Source organism: Ambystoma mexicanum, chromosome 12 (assembly GCF_040938575.1).
Source record: "Ambystoma mexicanum isolate Mex_15411 chromosome 12, UKY_AmexF1_1, whole genome shotgun sequence".
NCBI lineage: Eukaryota > Metazoa > Chordata > Amphibia > Caudata > Ambystomatidae > Ambystoma > Ambystoma mexicanum.
This window is the reverse complement of record NC_090936.1, coordinates 460,383,869-460,403,658: the sequence shown is the minus strand read 5'-3', so window position 1 is coordinate 460,403,658 and position 19,790 is coordinate 460,383,869. Positions and strand designations below refer to the sequence as shown.

The following is a 19,790-nucleotide window of genomic DNA, read 5'->3' as shown; positions in this document are numbered from 1 at the left end:
TTGAAGCAATGCGGGTTGGTACCATGGTGTACACAATGTAAAATATACAATTTTCCATATTTTTTTTTTAAAGATTTTTTTAACAGCGGTCTGCAATGCTTGGATATGTGTGTGCGCCTGTTAGAAATGTTCAACATACTTTACAACATGCTACAAACCTGAGATTTGGCATGTGGATAGGTTCCACTGTTTAGACAATGTAAAGAGTATAAAATATAAATATACTTTTGATATTCTTTTTAGTAGGAATTACTGTGCAGAGCACCTGTACAACTGCTAGTTCAATATATACTACAAAGAGCCCTCAGTAACCTATTCCACATCAACTGACAACCTTCTATACTGCAAATTGAATCCATGCACTCAAACCTGCATTCTACACTGCAAGATTTTGCCATGCAGTACTATACTGACCAGCATATTAGCAGCTTCTAAGTACTTGAACAGAATATCTGAAAGAGATCACAAAATTGAAGATGAGAAAGTATATTTAAAATTTCCAGTTTCTCGAACCAGTAATTCATGTACGAATACCACAGCAACAAATAAAACCTGAAACAAAACTACAGTCAAATATCAACAAATGGTGTTAGACACATTCGACAAAAGATAAAAATTTGCACAAAGATGCATTTCAAATTGTATTGCACCACTACTCCTCCCCGCTCCCTCTAGTAATTCCAGCTACCTCTGCACACTACCCGTTATCCGCCAAGTGCGTCTCCTAAGTACACCACTGTCAATTCCCAGCAATGTTCAAGCTTTAAAAATTCCATACAAACATTTTATGTGTATTCATTTATTTCCTAAGCTTTCAAAAGGAACAAGTTACTTACCTGTAACTGTTGTTCTCCAGCATGGGTCTGGCATGGATTCACATGCTCATGAATATTCCCCGTCGTCAGGCTGGGAATCCTCGGTAAAGAAAAAAAAAACAGTATCAGTTTCGTTTCTGATCTGTCTTTCGTAGTAATAACCAATCACTGGTCCCTGCGTCATACTGACCACAGCCAATGACTGCCCTCTACCTAAGCACCGCCTCTGGCAGCCATCTTCAGATTTGGAAGCACGTGAAGTGGCAGTATGACCAAGTGAAGAGCCGCAGAGGGGTAGGCGGGAGGGTTCGCATGTGAATCCATGCCAGACCCATGCTGGAGAACAACAGTTACAGGTAAGTAACTTGTTCCTTCTCCAGCATGGGGTCTGGCATGGATTCACATGCTCATGAATAAAGAATACGTAGCAGTACACACATGCACAACCACGGGAGGTGGCAAAGGCTCAACATTAAGCATTACATCAAACTCAACATTAAGCATCTTACCTCCTCACCAGGCTCACCTCAGGCGAACAGGTTGCGCAGCACTGCTTGGCCGACCCTGGACTCCTCCCTGGAATCCCGATCGACACAGTAGAATTTCGTGAAGGTGTGCGTCGACCTCCACGTAGCAGCCCTACATGTGTCCAGCAGGGGCACACCAGAAAGGAACGCCGTGGTAGCTGCGATCGCTCTGGTGGAATGGGCTCTCGGACGGCCAGGCAGCGGTCGGTTTGCCAACCGATGACAGTACATGATACAGCCGGAGAGCCATCTGGAAATGGAAGCCTTCGAGAGAGCCTTCCCCTGATTGACAGGTCCAAAGTTCACAAAGAGTTGTGACGTCTTCCGAAAACACTTCGTGCGGTCCACGTAGAACTTCAGCGCTCTAGCCACATCCAGCGAGTGCAAAGTCCTCTCAGCCGGCGACGAAGGCGACGGGAAGAACACAGGCAACACCAAGGGTTCGTTGAGATGGAAGTCCGACGGTACCTTGGGCATGAAGGAGGGGTGCGTCCTGAGCACTACCCTCGTGTCGTGAAAAGTCAAGTACGGGCCTTGCAGGAAAGGGCTTGGATCTCTCCCACCCGTCGTGCGGAGGTGATGGCCACAAGAAACGCTGTTTTCCACGACAGAAACTTCAACGGGGCCGAGTGCAGAGGCTCGAACGGAGGTCCCATGAGCTTGGTCAGCACCACTTTGAGCTCCCACGCTGGGGCCGGAGCCTTCACCGGCGGGAAGGATCTAAACAGTGCCTTCATGAACTCTTTCACCAGACGATGAGACCACAAGGACGTCCGCCCCGTGGTTCTGGTGTATCGGGAGATCGCAGCAAGATGAATCTTGATGGACGCGTGTGCCAGTCCAGCTTTGGCCAGCGTCAGCAGGTACGGCAGTACCTGGGGAGCCGTAATCCGTAGAGGGTTAATCTTCTGTGCGTGGCACCAGACAGAGAACCTCTTCCATTTGTGTCCGTAGCATTTAAGAGTCGAGGACGCCCTGGCCTTTGCAAGAACCTCTCTGCAGTCGGCCGGTATGTCGTATCCTCCAAACTCTAGCGCTGCAGGAGCCAGGCCTGCAAGTTCAGCGATTTCGGGTCGTGGTGGAGGATGGCGCCTCCTTCCCTGGAGAGTAGATCCGCGTCCACCGGCAACTTGATTGGCGGGGACGCTGACAAGTCCAGAAGGTCCGGGAACCATATCTGCCTCGGCCACGCAGGTGCGACGAGGATCATCCTGCACCGTGACCTCTTGAGCTGGTTGACGAGCCGGATTAGCAGTGGCAAAGGAGGGAACGCGTAGAGGAACAGGCCCTCCCAGGGGAACGAGAAAGCATCGCCCATGCTCCTCGCCTGGGGAAACCTGCTGGCGAACCTCCGGCACTTGGAGTTCGTCGCCGTCGTGAACAGGTCGATCTGGGGTGTGCCCCACCGTCGGAAGAGGCGATCCACTAGATCCTGCCGCAGTTCCCACTCGTGGCACGAGCGCAGCTCCCTGCTGAGTGAGTCGGTGATGGTGTTTTTTATCCCTGCCAGATGAAACGGCACCAGAAACATCCTTTGGGCGACGGCCCAATGCCACAGGTCCTGCGCCTCCTTGGACAGTGCTGGGGACCTGGTTCCGCCCTGTTTCCTGATGTAAAACATGGTGGTGGTGTTGTCGGTGAAGATCCTCACCACCTTGCCCTTGAGGGATGGAAGGAAGGACCTGAGGGCCCAGAACACTGCACGGAGCTCCAGGACTTTGATACGGAGGGACTTCTCCGTCGGGAGCCAAAGGCCTCTCGCGTGCAGATTTTCCGTGTGCGCTCCCCACCCTTCCAGGGAGGCGTCCGTGGTCACTGTCTCCTGGTGGTCTGGGGTCTGGAAGTCCATGCCCGCCGTCAGATGCGCGCGGGTGCCCCACCACCGGACCGCTCGGCGGAAACTCTCGTCGAGTGTGATCCTCTCCTCGAAGCCGCCCGTCGTTTGGATCCAGCGCGCGTCCAGGAACTCCTGCAACGGGCGCATCCGGAGCCTGCACATGGGAATGAGGTAGATGCAAGAAGACATCATTCCGAGGAGGGACTTGATGGACCTCACCTTGGCCGCGTCGGAAACCAACATCCGCTGTACCTTGCCCAGGATGGACCTGGTCCTTTCCTCCGACGGGGAGGCCAGAAGGGACACTGTCGAGCTTCGCTCCCAGAAACAGTGCGTTTTGCGCGGGTACCAGGTGGGACTTGGCGTAGTTCACGGAGAATCCCAGGTCCGTGAGAAGTTGGACGGTCCTTGCCGTGTGCTCCACGGCGAGCTCCCTCGTCTTGGCTCGGATGAGCCAGTCGTCCAGGTAGGGGTAGACGTGGATCCCCTCGCGGCGCAGCTGCGCCGCCACCGGTGCAAGGCACTTGGTGAATACCCTGGGTGCCGACCGTAGTCCGAAGGGGAGGGCTTTGAACTGGTAGTGACGCCCTTGGACCACAAACCTGAGGAATATTCGGTGTCCCTTTAGGATGGGAATATGGAAGTAGGCATCGTCCAAATCCAACGACGACAGGAAGTCTCCTTCCTCCAGCTGACCCAGGACGTGCTGGAGGGTGACCATCCGGAACTTCTGCGCCTTGATGAACTTGTTCAGACGTCGCAGGTCTAGGATGGGGCGCCATCCTCCCGTCTTCTTCTTCACGAGGAAGTATCTCGAGTAAACTCCGGAGCCCCGAAGCCTCTTTGGGACGAGTTCGATGGCGCCCTTCCTGAGCATCGCCCTTACCTCCAGGAGAAGCTGATGGATGTGAAGCTCCTTCCTGGCCACGGGGGGACGCGCGGGCACCTTCTTTGAAACTCGAGCGCGTGGCCCCGGGCTAAGGCGTCCAGCACCCAACGGTCGGTGGAGATGGACTCCCACACGCTGATGAAGCTCGCCAGCCGGCCTCCCACCGGGGTGCTTCGGTGGGGGCCCGACCCCACGGCCGGTTCAATCCTGTTTCGACGAGGCTTTGCCGCCTTGACCTCCTTGGCGACGACGGCGGGGTCCGCCAGACTTGCCTCGTCCTCTGTAGGCCTCCTGAGACGACGAGCGGGCCGCTTGACGGTAGGTGGAGAAATCGCCGCCGGAACCTTGGGAGGCGCCCCTGCCTCCGCTGCTCCGAAAGGGCGTCCGTCGTTGCTGCAGAACCCCCCCCAGGGCCCGGGCCGTCTCAGTGTCCGCTTTAATGGCCTGAAGGGAATCGTCCACTGTTTTCCCAAACAGGTTGTTCCCATCGAACGGCATGTCCAGGACTCTGGTCTGTACGTCTTGACGGAAGTCCGTAGCCTTGAGCCATCCACGCCGCCTAAGGCACACGCCGTTGCCCAACTGGCGAAACCCAGTGTCGGCGATGTCCGTCGCAATAGTGATGGCGTGGTCCGACGCCACCTCACCTTCCTGTAGGATTTCCAGGGCATCCGCCCTCTTGTCGTCCGGTAGGAAGTCCAGCAGGGGAGCCAGTTTGTACCATAGCTCCCTGTCGTAGCGGGCCACGATAGCCAAGGCGTTGGCCGCTTTAATCGTCGTCGCTGCAGACGAGATGACCCTGCGTCCCATAGCGTCCAATTTCTTTCCCTCGCCGTCCGGTGGGGAAGTCGATGTGGAGGCCGCACCCCCCCCCGCTTTCTTCCTGGCTGCCGCGGAGACGACGGAGTCCGGGGTAGGCTGCGCCCGGAGGCACAGGGGGGCCGTGTCCGGGACCCGGTACTTCTTCTCGTACCGGTCTCTTCTAGCTGGCGTTGTGGAAGGGTTCTTGAGGAGGGCGAGGCCCTCATCCCAAATGTCGTCCAGTAGAGGCACCGCGAGGACCGTCTTCCTCTTGGCCTCGCGCCGTTGATAAAGGAATCCTTCCTTTTTCTTCTCCTCGGGGCAGAGTTGGAAAAGCTCGGATGCCCTGGCGATCATGGAGTGGAACGATCCAATCTCATCGGGCGGAGAAGCCCTGGTGGGAGGTGACGACGGTAGATCCTCATCGTATACCTCGTCGTCCGTACCCGTCGCTGCCGTGTCAGTCCCCGTATCATCCCCTCGGGTGGACGGGGAGGAGGGCTGGACGGGGCGCGACGGCTGAAAAGGAGGTGGAGGGTGAATCCTTCTTTTCTTGGGCGGGGGAACACCAGAAGGTCCCGGTTCAGGATCCCCCGACGGGAGAGGTTCCTCTGTCGGCAACGGCAGTCTCGTCCTTATCTCTGAGCATAAGGACTGTATAGCCAACAAAATGGCCGCCGAGTTGTCTAGCGGCGCTGGCAGAGGGGAATCCGACGGGCGATCAGGGGCCCTATCGGCACCCTCGACGATGTCGTCGTCACCTGCGTCGGGATCCATCCCGACGGGCCGGTCTTCTTCCACGCCAAGGCCGTGGCTTAAGACCTCGATCAGCTCTTCCTCCGAGGTTGAGGCCGAATCTACGACGACGCCCTGCCCCCCCCCTTTTTCTTCCCCGCCGGGGATTTCACGGGGGTCCTATCGATGGGCACAAAAGAGGACTCCCTCCGAGGTGGCATGGAGACTCTGAGCCCCGAGGTCGCCACCACTGGTGTAGCCTCCACAGGCTGAGCCAGGGCCGCCGCAACAGTTTCGATAGAGGGCTTGGCCGGATGGATTAAGGCCTTCACCACCTTAGGTGCGCTCACCGCCTTATCCTTGAGGAGGGGGACACTGCCTCGCTCCCCCTCCGATGGGGCCTTCGAGCTCGACCGGGGCTTCTCCAGGAGCTTCGCCGGGTGCTCACCCTTCCTCTTACCCGACCCAGAGCGTTGGCTCGTGGCTGGAGGTGCCGGGGAGGGTGCGCCCTGCCTGGCGCCCGTAGAGCCCGACCGTTCGGCGCTCCCGGTGCCAGCGGACTCGCGGTGCTTGGCCTTGTGTTGGGCCCCCGTCGCCGGGGCGTCCTCAAAGGTCTTAGAAGACCGCTCGGATTTCTTCCTCTTCTTCTCGCCTGACGGGCTCTTTCCTTCCAGCCAGTTGGCGAGACGTTGATGGCGGTCCTTCATGGTCCGCTCCGACATATTGCCGCAAAACGCACAGTCCTTCTCCACGTGCGTCTTGTCCTCATGTAAGCAGTAGAGACAAAAGGAGTGTTCGTCCTCCTTAAAGACGTTCTGCAGCTGGCATCCAGGGCAGACCCTGAACAGCTTTCCGGGCGTCGAGCTTCCCTTCTCCTGGGCCATGTCCGGGCCTGAGAAACTTCTGGAGTCCTCCAAAAGCGTAGCTCGACGAAATCTTCACCCTTGAGGGGCGCAGACGAATCCGACACGGGTCCCCGTTGATCGGATGGAGAGTCGGTGGAGCTTGAGGCTCTTTTGACTGAAAAAAACAAAGTTTTTGAGAAAAAACGTGAAAAAATAGCACTAACGCTCGAGAGCAATAGCACGAGGATCCCAACACATGAACGTGCGGTAAAAATCTGAAGATGGCTGCCAGAGGCGGTGCTTAGGTAGAGGGCAGTCATTGGCTGTGGTCAGTATGACGCAGAGACCAGTGATTGGTTATTACTACGAAAGACAGATCAGAAACGAAACTGATACTGGTTTTTTCTTTACCGAGGATTCCCAGCCTGACGACGGGGGATATTCATGAGCATGTGAATCCATGCCAGACCCCATGCTGGAGAAATGGGTATAACTTATTTCAAGGTGACAGACTTTCAGTCTCTGCTTGAAGCGAAGTTGATTGTTTCTAATCATTAATTACTATCATCTGGTCAGTTTATAGTTGCATATCCAGCACATACAGTACCTTCTTCCACGTCTTCATACCCATCGTATAGGTGATCTGGAAAATCACGATTAGTTAACGGACTACAAAACAACTTTTTTCAAACGCAAGTCCTTGCAATGCATTCTCTAATGGTATGGGTCATCGCAAGAGAAAGCCCATTTAGAATACAGCATGAATAAGGGCACCTGACTAACACCTATCAAACTGCACCAACAGTATGCATATAGGTATGAATAAATAGTGCTGCATGTGCACACAGGCAGTGGGTGGTAACACCTTTGTGTCACCACATGGTTAAATGTAAGAATCCTGTGCGTCTATCGCACACACCATTTATTAAACTAGAGCATGAGTTTACAAAGCATGACACATCTTAATCCACTACCACAGAAGGGTTTTTTCCTACAAGTATCTTGGATTAGAGATGGATAAAGGGAATTATGTAGTAATGAAGGCCGAAAAGATCTGGAAAGTTAGGTTACAGACTATACTTCTAAAAAGGCTGCGCTACTGATATTATCCCCTCGTGAAATACTAACATGCTCCTCCAATTTTATGGGGATGGTCTACCCTTCAACAAACAAGTCTGGCCAACTCCTGGGCTCTACCCCCGATGCATCTACTCCTGTGGTGACGATCCCTGCTGTGCTGCAAGGTAAACATTCTACTACAGGGAACCCAGAGAGCTTTTTCATGACAATCGTTTCCGGCCCGGGAACCATAGGGGCTTGCAATGCTTTTGCCTTTCCATTGGCCCCAGCTTTGGCCGTCTGCCCCTCACCCCTTCCCAATCCCCCTCAACAGAGTTTATATTCAGCCCGTTACCCTACCCGCACTTGGCCCCATCAACTTTCCATTGCCTGTTCTTGCTCCCCTTGCCCCAGACCTGATGGATATGGAGACTGACGGAGCAACCGAGCTTGGCTCAAACTGCAGCATCTGGAGTGAGAACATGCTGGAAGCGCTCTCAGGGACTAGTTCCTTTCTCCGCCTAATCCCACTCAGGGCCCCGAAGCCACCTACTTATGGAAGTCAATCCTGCCTCAGTCAATCACAAAAGCAGCCTCATAATGTGGGGGTCTGTTCCTGTGCATGGGTCTTCACTGAACTGGAAGCCATAAAAAAAAAAAAAAGGACAATTGACCCTGCTTGAGGCCCAAGGGAGGTCCGGGGAGGGTTCGCTGGGGGAGCCTGCTGGCCCTTCCCCCCCTATTGTCAAGGGGGCCCATCCCCCACCCCTACTCCTACTCCTTAACACCGCTCCTAGCAAAATGATTGCTTGTACAGCGATAAGACAGCTCCAGGCTGAGCAGCCTTCACTCCCCACCGCAGCCAGAGAGCCTCCCACCTTGCGTAGCAAACCTATCACGCTGGAGACACGTATGTCATGTGCACCAAATACTATCAGGCCCAGGAGGAGAAGAACCAGTGCACATAGTTATCGATCAATGGGGCGTACGTCCAAGCCACTTTTGTATGGGGAGAAAAGGAAAAACCACTGTATAGCTTCATGGGGTACCGAAGTTGCCTCCAGGAAACAGAACCGAGGGATGCCCTTTCTAATAAATGCCTTCACTGGCTCCGTAGCATTGGGAATTGCCTCTTTATGACCAGGGAAGTCACAGTGGGCTTCCTCAGAATGCCCAGTGAGGGTGAACCTTACGCTGTCAAATTGATTTTTAGGAACGAGCAAAACATCCAGGGGCGTCCTGGAAGGGTATCCAATGGCGGGATTGTTCTGAGCCTACGCCCCTAGCTGGGATCTGTACCCCCCCTCTGGAAATGTCCCGACTAACATGGTCCTATTTGGCGCAAACCTCACACCTATGGGCACAAGGGCAGTTGGAAGCGGATGGGGCCTGGGTATTTGTATCTGTGAATGTTCGTTGTTCCCCCATCTATTCCATCTTCCCTTTACTGATGCATTAAATTGTTGGCAAATTTAGAAATATCTTGTTAGGTTGTACATTGATGGCCTAGACCGAATAAAGTTTATGTTGATGAAAAAGGTTTGCCTGTAATACAGCAGGCTATAGCAATGCTGGCATTATAAAACTCAATAGACAGTTTTTGTCCTGCTGTTTTATACAGACTGGAGATAGCCGTGCATCATTAACTGTCTGCAGATTCTACCTTCTATTGAGATTGGATCATTTGCCGACTGACCACGCTGGGCCCTCAGCATGGGATAGCTAAGGAGCTATGCATTTGTCTTATCTGTCAGAAAACAAGGGCGATAGAAACAGGCCAACACATTCTAACTTCCTGTGGAAATTTGGAATTGATACATCTAAAGTTATTGGCGATATTTGTTCATAGGATACAAGGAATAAGCCAAGAAGTATTTTGGAAGTACTGTATTAATTCATGTAATACGTCTTTGCTGATTGCATTACACAATGTATGGAAGGTAGTAGTGGCAAAGATTGAAGACAGGGTAACCATTTGAATGCTCCAATGTAGAGGTTATTGTTTAGGCCCGACAGTTTATGTCTGATTGAGGAAATGGTATTTTTTTTTGTATAATTATGTGAAAGAATATGATGCTTCTATGTTTTTTGCTATATTTATATATGAAATAATGAATCTAATACACACATCCTTAATAATAAAAATGAAAATGTTAACCACTACATGTTCCTATCAACAGGTCAAGCCTAAACACTCAATGTCTAGAATGTGCAGCAACCACACTTCCATCATGTTCCTGCTATCAGCTTATTTAAACTAAGGGATCTTGGTCCCCAAATGATTCTACACTTAAATGTTTCTGAACACTGGGGACCCTACCATCTTTGCAGGTCTTTCCATTCTCGAGCAGTTGCACACCAGTTGGGCATGCACACTGGTAGTAAGGCTTCAAGGGAGACATCAGGCACAAGTGTGAACAGCCACCATTCTGGGTTCCGCATGGGTTTGAAGCTGCAAAAAAGAAATTACATTTATTTAGCTTGTTGCGGCTTGCTATAAAACAAACAGGCAGGCTACTTATGGCAGGAGTTCCAAACTACCTTTTATAGTCAATGTACTCCCTCAGTTACTAGACCCACTACCAACTTCACCCAGGTTTGCTGAAAGTGCTCCTTAACACCAACGCATTCTGAAGTTCTTTTTCTAATGACATCTACATTTGGGAGCATGACCGAATTTTAACACACATATGGAGATACATTTCCATGTGTTGCTAGTTGAAATGCTCTTCAGCTATGGAATAATGTCTGCAGAGACATAAGAGGGGGTGAGGGGGCGGCCGGACAACAACAAATGTTCCTTGAGCTTGAAAATGGGCATTGCCTAGTATTCTAAAGGACCACCACCCCAGCATAAAACCTCTTTTGAAAGATGTGCAGCCTAGAAACATCTTGCAGAGTCTGGAGAGGTTGTACAATCTATACCAACCCTTTATTTGTTTCGCTCGCAAAGCAGGACTAAACCTCCCTACCAGAGCAGCTCATTCTAGGGTTCACGGCCCGAAGGCTGTGAACAAAATGCTGAAGCATCATATTTCACCCCGCTCTTCACTTCGCATTTAGGTGTATTTGTTGTTACAAGGTTAATAAGTTAACATTGTCACCTGGGGATAGAGATCTCACTAGCCCCCCCCCCCTCCCTACCCAGCCTGGAGTGGGAGGCCTACCAGGTGGCATTTGAGAGGGTGCAACTTCCTATCACCTCGCCAAAATGCCTGCCTTTACATGTTGTAAGGGGTGGCATGGTATGTAACAGTGAGGATAGACAAGTGATCACAGTTCAAGGGTGTTAATTGAACTTAAATGGGTTGGTTGAATGCCTATCAAACCTAAATCTAAGGATGGGATCAAGCTACGACCATCAAACAATGACGCAGTCCTAGTTGAGTCTGTCAAAATAAAAGGGTCTATACTAATAAACCTATTGCCAATCCTTACTTCTAAATACAAAAGGGTTTGGGACTATTGTGTATGCAAAATGAAGTGTTCAAGAAACAATATATGCAAACACAATTCAGCCACACTGATGGATGACCCAGTGAGTGTGACTGAGGAATTGTGTTTGGATTTTACCTTTTCCCTTTGTGGCGAGGGTTGGGCCCGGAGCACCTGAAGTACAGTGACGTTGTTACTTTGTTTTCTGAAAGAATGAATATTAGTAGTGCACCCTAGTCAAACCCCTACATATTTCAAGAAATAATGTATGTCGGGATGGTTGAGCAGTTGGCTTCCCTTCCCCACGTTTTCAGCATGGGGCAAGGCGGCACGTTTGGGCTTTGCACACACTGGCTTCTCTGCCACGAGGATACAGTTCAAAGCATAGGTATCAGGGCCTTCTGCCAAAGTCTCTTTTCCAATATCAGTTTCTTACTGCAGAGGGCCTGTCGTAACAAATAAATATCAAAGTTCCACTTATCAGTATTTTCACATGCACAAGTTCTTGCTTCCAATGTTCAACATAGGTCTCCCTCCTTCAGGCTTGGACCCCCTTTTCACCACAATGTTTACTCTTGGTCTCCCTCATTCGGGCTCGGACCATGGATCTCCCTTGTTTGGGCTCGGATCCCTTTTGCACAATATTCTCATTTGGTCTCCATCATTTGGGCTTGGACCACACAATCTCACTTTCTACGGTTTCCTCTTGATATCAAAATCAAAGACTTTCGCATGTGCGATGGGTTTTGCTTAAACCATCGCAGGACCACTTCGATTCAATTTACACAAAGTTCTGATCAATCTTCTACTTTCGTTTCTACCCCTTCTTGGTGGGATACCTTACAGAGACCTTTCGATTGTGCACATTCACGGTGCCACACCACTGTCAATGGTATTGTATTTTTCCCTCTCAAGTTTAAACATTCATCAGCCTTTTAACTTTACCTGCGTCTTATTTCCCATGCATTTAGCAATGTTCGTTCCAGCACTTGTTACACGATGTTGCCGCTTGCAACCTTTACTTCAACACAGACCCGTCTTGCATCGGTCCCACCCCCCCCAACTCACTAGCTGTGTTGATCTCTCTGGCGCGTCTTTGTTCTTGAAGCAGAGGACGATAACACAGCGGCTGCAGCTCCTCCCCGCCTTGATTGGTTACGCAGGAGGGCCTCCGGTATCTCCGACACATAATGCAGGATTCTTCAGTCTGATTTCCAGGTCTTATGCTTTCTGACTCAAAGGTTTCTTGAAAGTAACAGTTTCTTGCCAATAAGGTCAAGGGTATTTCCCTCCTTGCAAACACTTGTTTGCCGTCTTACTTCCCTCATTCAGCTGCTGACTCGTAACTGCTGTTCCTTCAAGTGTTTTGCCTCGCTCAGAGTGCACTCTCGTGCCCCGCCTTTTATCTGTGTAGGGAAGTTTAACAGAAGTCAGGTGTGAGTGAATGTCAGTAATTGCCAGACTTCGCCTAACCATAGAAGCGGGACATGTCAGGTACACTGATCGTGTGCGAGTGTTTTCTCCCAGAGCGGGCTGTCTGTGTGGAAGTGTTTGTGAGGGGAGTGGGTGCGGGGGCAACCAGGGGTATTAAAGTTCCCACATATCCTACCTGGTAGGATGGGGTAAAGGTGTTAAGAGGGAGGGATACTGCGTCTCACCATCCGGTGTCCCACTCCTACTGTCCAAAGACCTCACCCAGGTGATCCTCCCACACTGGTCCACCCCCAGGAACTGGATCCAAAAGCGATGGCTGTGTCCTGGTCACCTGCATGACAGTTCCCCGGGGACTAGCGGGTGAGACACAGTCCTGTTTCTCACAATGTGTAGTACCAATTTGCTTCACCCCATACCTTCCCGAAGAAAGTATTGGCCAAGTCTTCTCTTTTCCGGCACTGTAGAAGTGGGAGAAAGACAAATGCCACCCACAGAACAGCAACCCATTGGCACTCCATGCATCACTTGAGCAAAAGCAGAGCCAACCAGAGAAGAGACCTTTAGCAAAGGAAGGAGAAAATCCTACGCAGATGCCACAGCCACTGCACAGCAGTAACCAGCTTCGGCAGACAGAGCCGCAGCACAGATGTGGCCAGGCTGGACCACCCGGAATTTATAATGGAAGGGGAAACATGCAACTAGACTTCACTCACCTAGGGATGTGTGGGGGTTGGGGGTCTGCACTGCGGGTCTCCGACACAGCTTTGGACACATTGCAGAGCAGGCCGCCCTCACTGCAAAATAACATCCCGTGCGGAAAAGAGAGGCATATGTTAACCCACTCTTTGCAACATCCTGTGAGGAGAACAGCTCCCAGGCGGGTAAGACAAAACCAGATAGGCCAGGGTCAGCAAACCAATCAGAAGGAGGAAAAGAGGCAACAGGGAGCAATAAGTTGTGGGTTATTTTGGTGATGTCAGAGAAGAGGTAGAAGACCAAGATACCCGGAGGAGGAAGGACGGTGAAATGGAGCACAGAAGCAATGTTTGGATAAGGTGAGGTATTCGTTGATGAGAGCAAGCAGTACCAAGTAGTGAGTACATGACTAGCATGTGAGACTATGAAGTATGTGTAGGGAGTGAGTGGGACGTGGTTGCGAGAGTGAAAGGAGTGTGACATAAGAAAAGGTAGAGTGCAGTAGTGGGCGAGAGAGTGGCAGTGTGGGTGAGCGAGAAGAAGTGTGGGCTAGCAAGTAGTAACATTGTATGGTGGAGACAAGTGGTAGGAGAAGTGAGTGAGATCGGAGGGACAGCGGAGCAAGTCGCAGGAAGGAGTGAAGATGGGTGGAGTTGGGAGTAGGAGAGTAGTGAGAAGAGAACAGACAGAAGAAAAGGAATACTGGTGCATGATTGGAAGAAGACCATGTTGGCAAAGTGTCTTAAAGGCACACCCTTTAATCTCTTTCAGCCATCTAATTATACTGATAATGTGGGGTTAGGCTAGGAAATCACAGTTGAAATGGTTAAGATATTTGCCTTTAGGTTATGCCTTCTAGCAAAATCCACCAAGCTAATATTGGAGCTGGTAAACCCGGGTTAGTCAGGGAGTGGCACTATTTCGATGAGAAGGAAAGTCCTAGCAACCAAATAAAAAGTTAAATAAAAATCGCTGGCCCATTTCTGGGAGTTGAAGTGCTCTTTGAGTCATCTGTGACATTTTGCCCCCAGGTAAAGCACATTATCTGGCTCCACCCCAAGCCCATGCACTCTACATCTAGGTGGAGGTGCATTTTATTTAAAGGTAAACCAACCTTACATCTGGCACCATATTATGTTGCTGCTAGATCATCACCCATTATACTTTGTATCTAGTTGTATCTGCAGCCTATGTGATGTCCCTCACACTATCTTGCATCCACTGTGCCTTTCAAAGTGTGTGCCACAGTATTTCATGTGCAGGTGTACCCACACTGTACTTCAAACCCACTGTGTCTTTAGCTTTTGTGTGCACCCAATTCATCTGGCTTCTATCTGTATCTCTAACAACTTGGGTAAGTTTTACATCAGTGGAACTCTACGACTGCACACTCAGTACACTGCTTCTAGGTGCTCTCCGCCGTGGTTACAGCTATACCTCGTGTCCTTAATCCAATTCATGGCATCCCTTTGATGATTTTCAGCTGGCAGTTCCTCCTGCTGGAGCTTGGATCTAGAGTTTTCCTATTATGTTGTTTCCCAAGTCATCCCAACTGTAGACAACATACAGCTACAACCGGTTACAACCACTTGACAAAGTTAATCACGGTAGTGACTACCTTACTCCTAGTCCATAGTGCCCTTTCCTCCATACTTATGGGACATTCCGTCCATCAGGACGGGACCGGAGCACTTTAAGCATCAAAAAAGAAACATTCTTTTATTTTTACACGAGGCCACCGCATGTGACCGCAGCCCTGCCTTCCTGAGCTCCCCCCACGCATCGCCCTTCAGTCCTTTTCCATCGCCAGGTCCAGGACCATTTAGCAACAACAGAGGGGACGGCGGGCGAGCGTATGGAGGAAAGGCGACTATGGACTATGAGTAAGGTAGTCACTACAGTGAGTAGCTTTGTCCTACTCCTACGTCCTGTCCTCTTTCCTCCATACTTGTGGAAGATTCCCAAGCACTGACCAAAGGAAAAATGGGTGGATGGAAATTTCTCTTATTGAAACAAATTCTTAAGAACTGTGTGGCCAAATAATAAAGTTACTCACCATAGTGACTACCTTACTCCTAGTCCATAGTCCCCTTTCCTCCATACTTATGGGACATTCCTCCGTCCTGTGGGAAGGGACCGAGCACTTTGAAAAAGCATCACATTTTTCCCAAAATGTGTTCTTCCTCTTTTTACGTGTGGTACTGGACACAGCCTTAACCCCGCCCTCCTTAGCTCTGCCCAGGGCATCACCCATCAGTCCTTTTCTATCGCCTTTAAGCAATAACAGAGGAACTTTATTAGAGGAGACGGCGGGCGTATGGAGGAAAGGGGATTATGGACTAGGAGTAAGGTAGTCACTACGGTGAGTAACTATTAATTATACTCCTATATCCCGTTCCCTTTCCTCCATACTTATGGGAGATTCCCAAGCACTCCTCACTGGAATTATGGGTGGATGGAAACTCCTTACTGAAAAAGGTTTTTGAGCACAGCCTGGCCAAACTGAGCATCAGCTCTGGAGCTCAGATCTAAACAGTAGTGTTTACAAAAGGCCAATCGAGAGGCCCATGTCGCCGCTTTCGCAATGGTCTCCCAGGGGACGCACTTTTGAAAAGCAACCGCAGCTGCTTTGCCCCGTACTAGGTGTGCATGAATCCCTTTAGTAGGTTGGAGGCCCTGAACAGTGCAATACTCCATAATACAGGCAGCAATTCATCTGGAGATAGTTGCTCTGGAGGCCTGTTTTCCCTGCGGATTACCAAAAGGTCACCAATAGTTGAGAAGAACTCCTAAATTCAGATGTTCTGTCCAGATAGAAGTTAAGAGCTCTTCTAACATCCAGGCAATGCAGAACCCTTTTGGCTTCCGAGGCCGGGTTTGGAGAGAAGACGGGCAAGGAGATTGACTGATTTAGATGAAAATTCGAGACCACTTTCGGTAGAAAGGAAGGATCTGTCCTCAGGACAAACTTATCCTTGTGGAAAACCAAGAAGGGATGCTCCACAGACAAAGCCTGGAGCTCACTCACACGTCTTGCCGAAGTCACGGCGACCAAGACACTTTACATGAAAGGTGCTTAAGATCTACCGTAGACATTGGTTCGAAGGGCTTATGGCACAATGCCGCAAGGACCACGTTCAGATCCCACGTCAGATGCGGTTTGCGAACAGGAGGGTAAAGACGCACAAGACCCGCAAAGTGCCTTTTAATCACTGGATTTGATAGTGTAAAAGAGCACTGGTCCGTGGATAAGTAAGCGGCAACAGCCGAAAGAGAAGTCCTACACGAGAGGACATGAATGCCTGACTCCACTAGATGAGACAAAAGACAACACTGTAGGTTGAAGCCACCCTTGGATCCAATTGTTTAGCTAAGCACCAGTGGCAGAACCGAAGCCACTTGCTCCTGTACCGAGATCTCGTCGATAGCTTCCTGGCTGTCTGAATAATGCACACGTTATCAGCAGACAGGTTGAGATGCTCTAGAGATCTGAACTCAGAACCATGCTGCTCAGCTGAACGATTGTGGGGAGGGGTGCCACAACTGGTGATCTCTCTGGTGAAGCAGGTCGGGAACCAATGGAAGCCTGATCGGCACACACCGACAGATGCTGAAGCTCTGAAAACCAGAACCTGGCCGTCCACCACAGGGCTATGAGCAGAAGAGAACAGTTTACTGTGTTCCTCAGTTTGCAAATTGTCAGATGAATGAGAGGCAGGGGTGGAAAAGCATATGCCCTCATTGTGCCAGGGAATCTCGAGAGCATCCCCTAGAGAGGAGGCTCCCAGTCCGTTCCTGGAGGCATACAGAGGAAGTTTCCTGTTGTCATCGTTGCAAAGAGGTCCACCTCTGGAGTGCCCCAACACTGGAAGATTTGTAAGAGAACCTCCACCTTCAACTCCCACTCGTAGCTGAACATTGTTCGTCGGCTGAGAGCATACGCAGTAACATTCAGCTGACCCGGAATGTGTGCGGCCACCAGCCAGATGCCCTGCTGCACCGCCCAATCCCAAATCTGAATGGCAAGATCCACAAGAGGTGACTTGGTACCACCCTGCTTGTTGATGTAAAACATGGATACCACATTGTCTGTACGGACACAGACCACCTGGTTGACAATGACTGGCCTGAACGACTTGAGCGCCAGGAAGATCGCTAAGAGCTCCAGGTGATTTATATGGAGGAGCTTGTCTTGGGGCGACCAGAGATCAGAAACTTGAAGATCCAACGTCGCACCCCACCCCAGAAGGGAAGAGTCTGTTGTGACTCATCAGTGGAACGGGCTCCTGAAAAGCTGCACCCACTGACAGATTGCAGAGTGAGGACCACCACAAAAGGTCCGCTCTCCTGAAAGCTGGAATCGGAATCATTTTGGAGTCCAGGTCCATAGCTTGACGCCAAGAACTCCAAAGAGCCAACTATGCCTGCCTCATGAGCCGAGCAAGAGGAAGAGCCAAAACACACAAGGCCATGAGGCCCAGAAGCCTCTGGAACCACCAGGCTGACATGCTCTCCGACTGCACAAAGACCAGACGGGTGGCTACCAGATCCGCCATTCTGTCCCCGTTCAGGTATACCCTGCAGTCGATCGTATTCCAATGAAAACCCAGGAAAATCATGTCCTGAGAGACCGTCATGGAGGATTTCCGCCAGTTCACCGACAGCACAAGGTGGAACAGGAGCTGCAGGAGAGACTGAAGATTGCTCGAGGCCTTCATAGGACAGACTGTGCAGCAGCCAATCGTCCAAATACATATACACGTGGATACCCTGAAGCCAAAGAAGACTAACTGACAAGGCGTGATCATCTTGAATTTCTCTTGGGGTAAAGAGATTGAACTGGGAAAAGTCTAGGCTGGTGCGCAGGCCAGCCTGGTTGGGTTTGGGCACCGTAAACAACTGGGAATAGAAGCCCTCACCTCACTCCCCTAAGGGAACAGGTTCCACCGCCCTGAGATCCAGCAATTTCGGAATCTCGGCTCTGAGGGAGGGCGACCGTGGATTGAAGGGTGGGATAGTGGGAAGGGGGAAGCAGAAGCCCGACTGACAAGACCCACCAGTCCTCATGATGGTCTGCCACGCCTCCCAATGAGACCCAAAGTATCCTCCCACCGGGGTCTTGTGTGAGCGCAGAGACTTCATTTAGCAGGTTTTTCGGTGTCGGCACCACCTGAACCTGAAGAGGAGGCTGAGGAACAGGAGAAAAACCTGCTCCGTTGCTGCCTTCAACAGGAATTTCCCAAAGGGGTATCAACCCTGCGGGACTTTCGGTCCAGAAACCCGCTGAAACCAGAGGAAGGCCGGGGCTGCAAGGACGTTCTGTGCCCTGAAAGGCGGTTTCAACAGGACTGACAAGGCCTTGGCAGTCTGCGTGCTATCCTTAGTTTTGGTCAGTTCCACATCCGTTGTGGAATGGATAAGTTTCTCGCCATCAAAGGGCACGTGCAGAACCTTATGCATTTCCTTAGAGAACTTGGTGGCATGTAGCCAAGCCTGACAAGAGGTGTCCACTCCAAGCATGAGGCAGCAGGCCGAGGTGCCAACATGATGCGCAGCGGCCTCCAGCACGTCCTGCGCCAGGCCCCTAGCGTCTGACAAACCCCCTCTGAAATCCTCTAGCTTTTCGGAGGGGATGTTTTCCTCAAATTCCAAAAGACCTTTCCACATTTTCATATTCGCCCCGGCTAGCACCAGTTCTGCGTTTGCTTGACGTAACTTCTTTAGCCAGAACCTGAGTAGCTGTCGCAGAAGACTATGCCGCAGCTCTAGACTGCAAAGTGGCCGCAGCCACTACTGTGGAGGAGGGAGGCGGACAACGCTAAAGCCACCTCTTCCAAAGAATGGAGTCTATAACGCGCGTCAATTTTCTTGTTGACAATCCAGAGTGTGGTTTTTGACGAACTTTACTGACCTTGGCCAAAATGTCCTTCTGCAAGAACAAGCCGGTACACTCCAAAGGAGATGATGTGAACGCCCCCGAAAGCACCCTCCTGCGGAGCGGGTGCCTCGGGTACTGGAACAACTAGTAAACACATGTCCAGCACCCAGTCATGAAAGGCTCTGGCAGAGTCGGACTGGTCATCGCTGTCCTGATCCTCTTGTGCGTCGTCCAGCAGATCCGGATCAGGCCGAGTTGCATCAGGCACCACTGGCGACTTGTCCAATGGGGACAACGGAGGCAAGGGAGGAAGAGCCGGGGGCGGTCCCGCCGGTAAAGATGGCGCCGGCAGAATCACCGGTGCTCCAGCTGGAACCGTCTGCGCAGGTGGGCATCTCTCTCTAAACAAGCCTCGAAAATACTCCTTCATGGGGTCGGAAAGCAGTCTTTGAAAGACATCCTCCGCCGATGATTTAGGCGAAACTGGAGGAGGCTTCTTATGAGCGGAGTAATTCCAGGGACGCAAGTGAGAGGGGTACCAAGAGGGCCCTTCCCCACTGGTGCCCATGTAAATCAGGGGTGCCGATGTCTGAGGAAGCGAGATATTGTGCAGTAGTGGCATCCGAGTGTTCCAGTCATAAATTGGACGAAAAGGATGTGCACAAGGAAAACAATGTTCATCCGACAACCCATTCCCCACACCTAGGCCCGATGGCATAGTTGTAATGGTGGTATCCAAAATTGTCGCCGTAGTCTGGGCGGGAGGAGCCGCCATTTTGTCTGCACCTGAGGGGAACTGCGATACGTGTTGAAGTGAGACAGGGGTCTCCACAGGTGGA

At 51.1% G+C, this 19,790-nt stretch overlaps 1 protein-coding gene across 1 annotated transcript in view; it reads right to left on the bottom strand.

The window, feature by feature from the left end:
• LRP6 (LDL receptor related protein 6) overlaps positions 1-19,790 on the bottom strand; it is a 1,542,295-nt gene that overhangs the window by 1,205,632 nt on the left and 316,873 nt on the right. Inside the window, exon 5 of the mRNA XM_069628714.1 lies at positions 9,829-9,960. Coding sequence (XP_069484815.1) covers positions 9,829-9,960 — 132 coding nt within the window. The remainder of the gene's footprint in view (positions 1-9,828; positions 9,961-19,790) is intronic.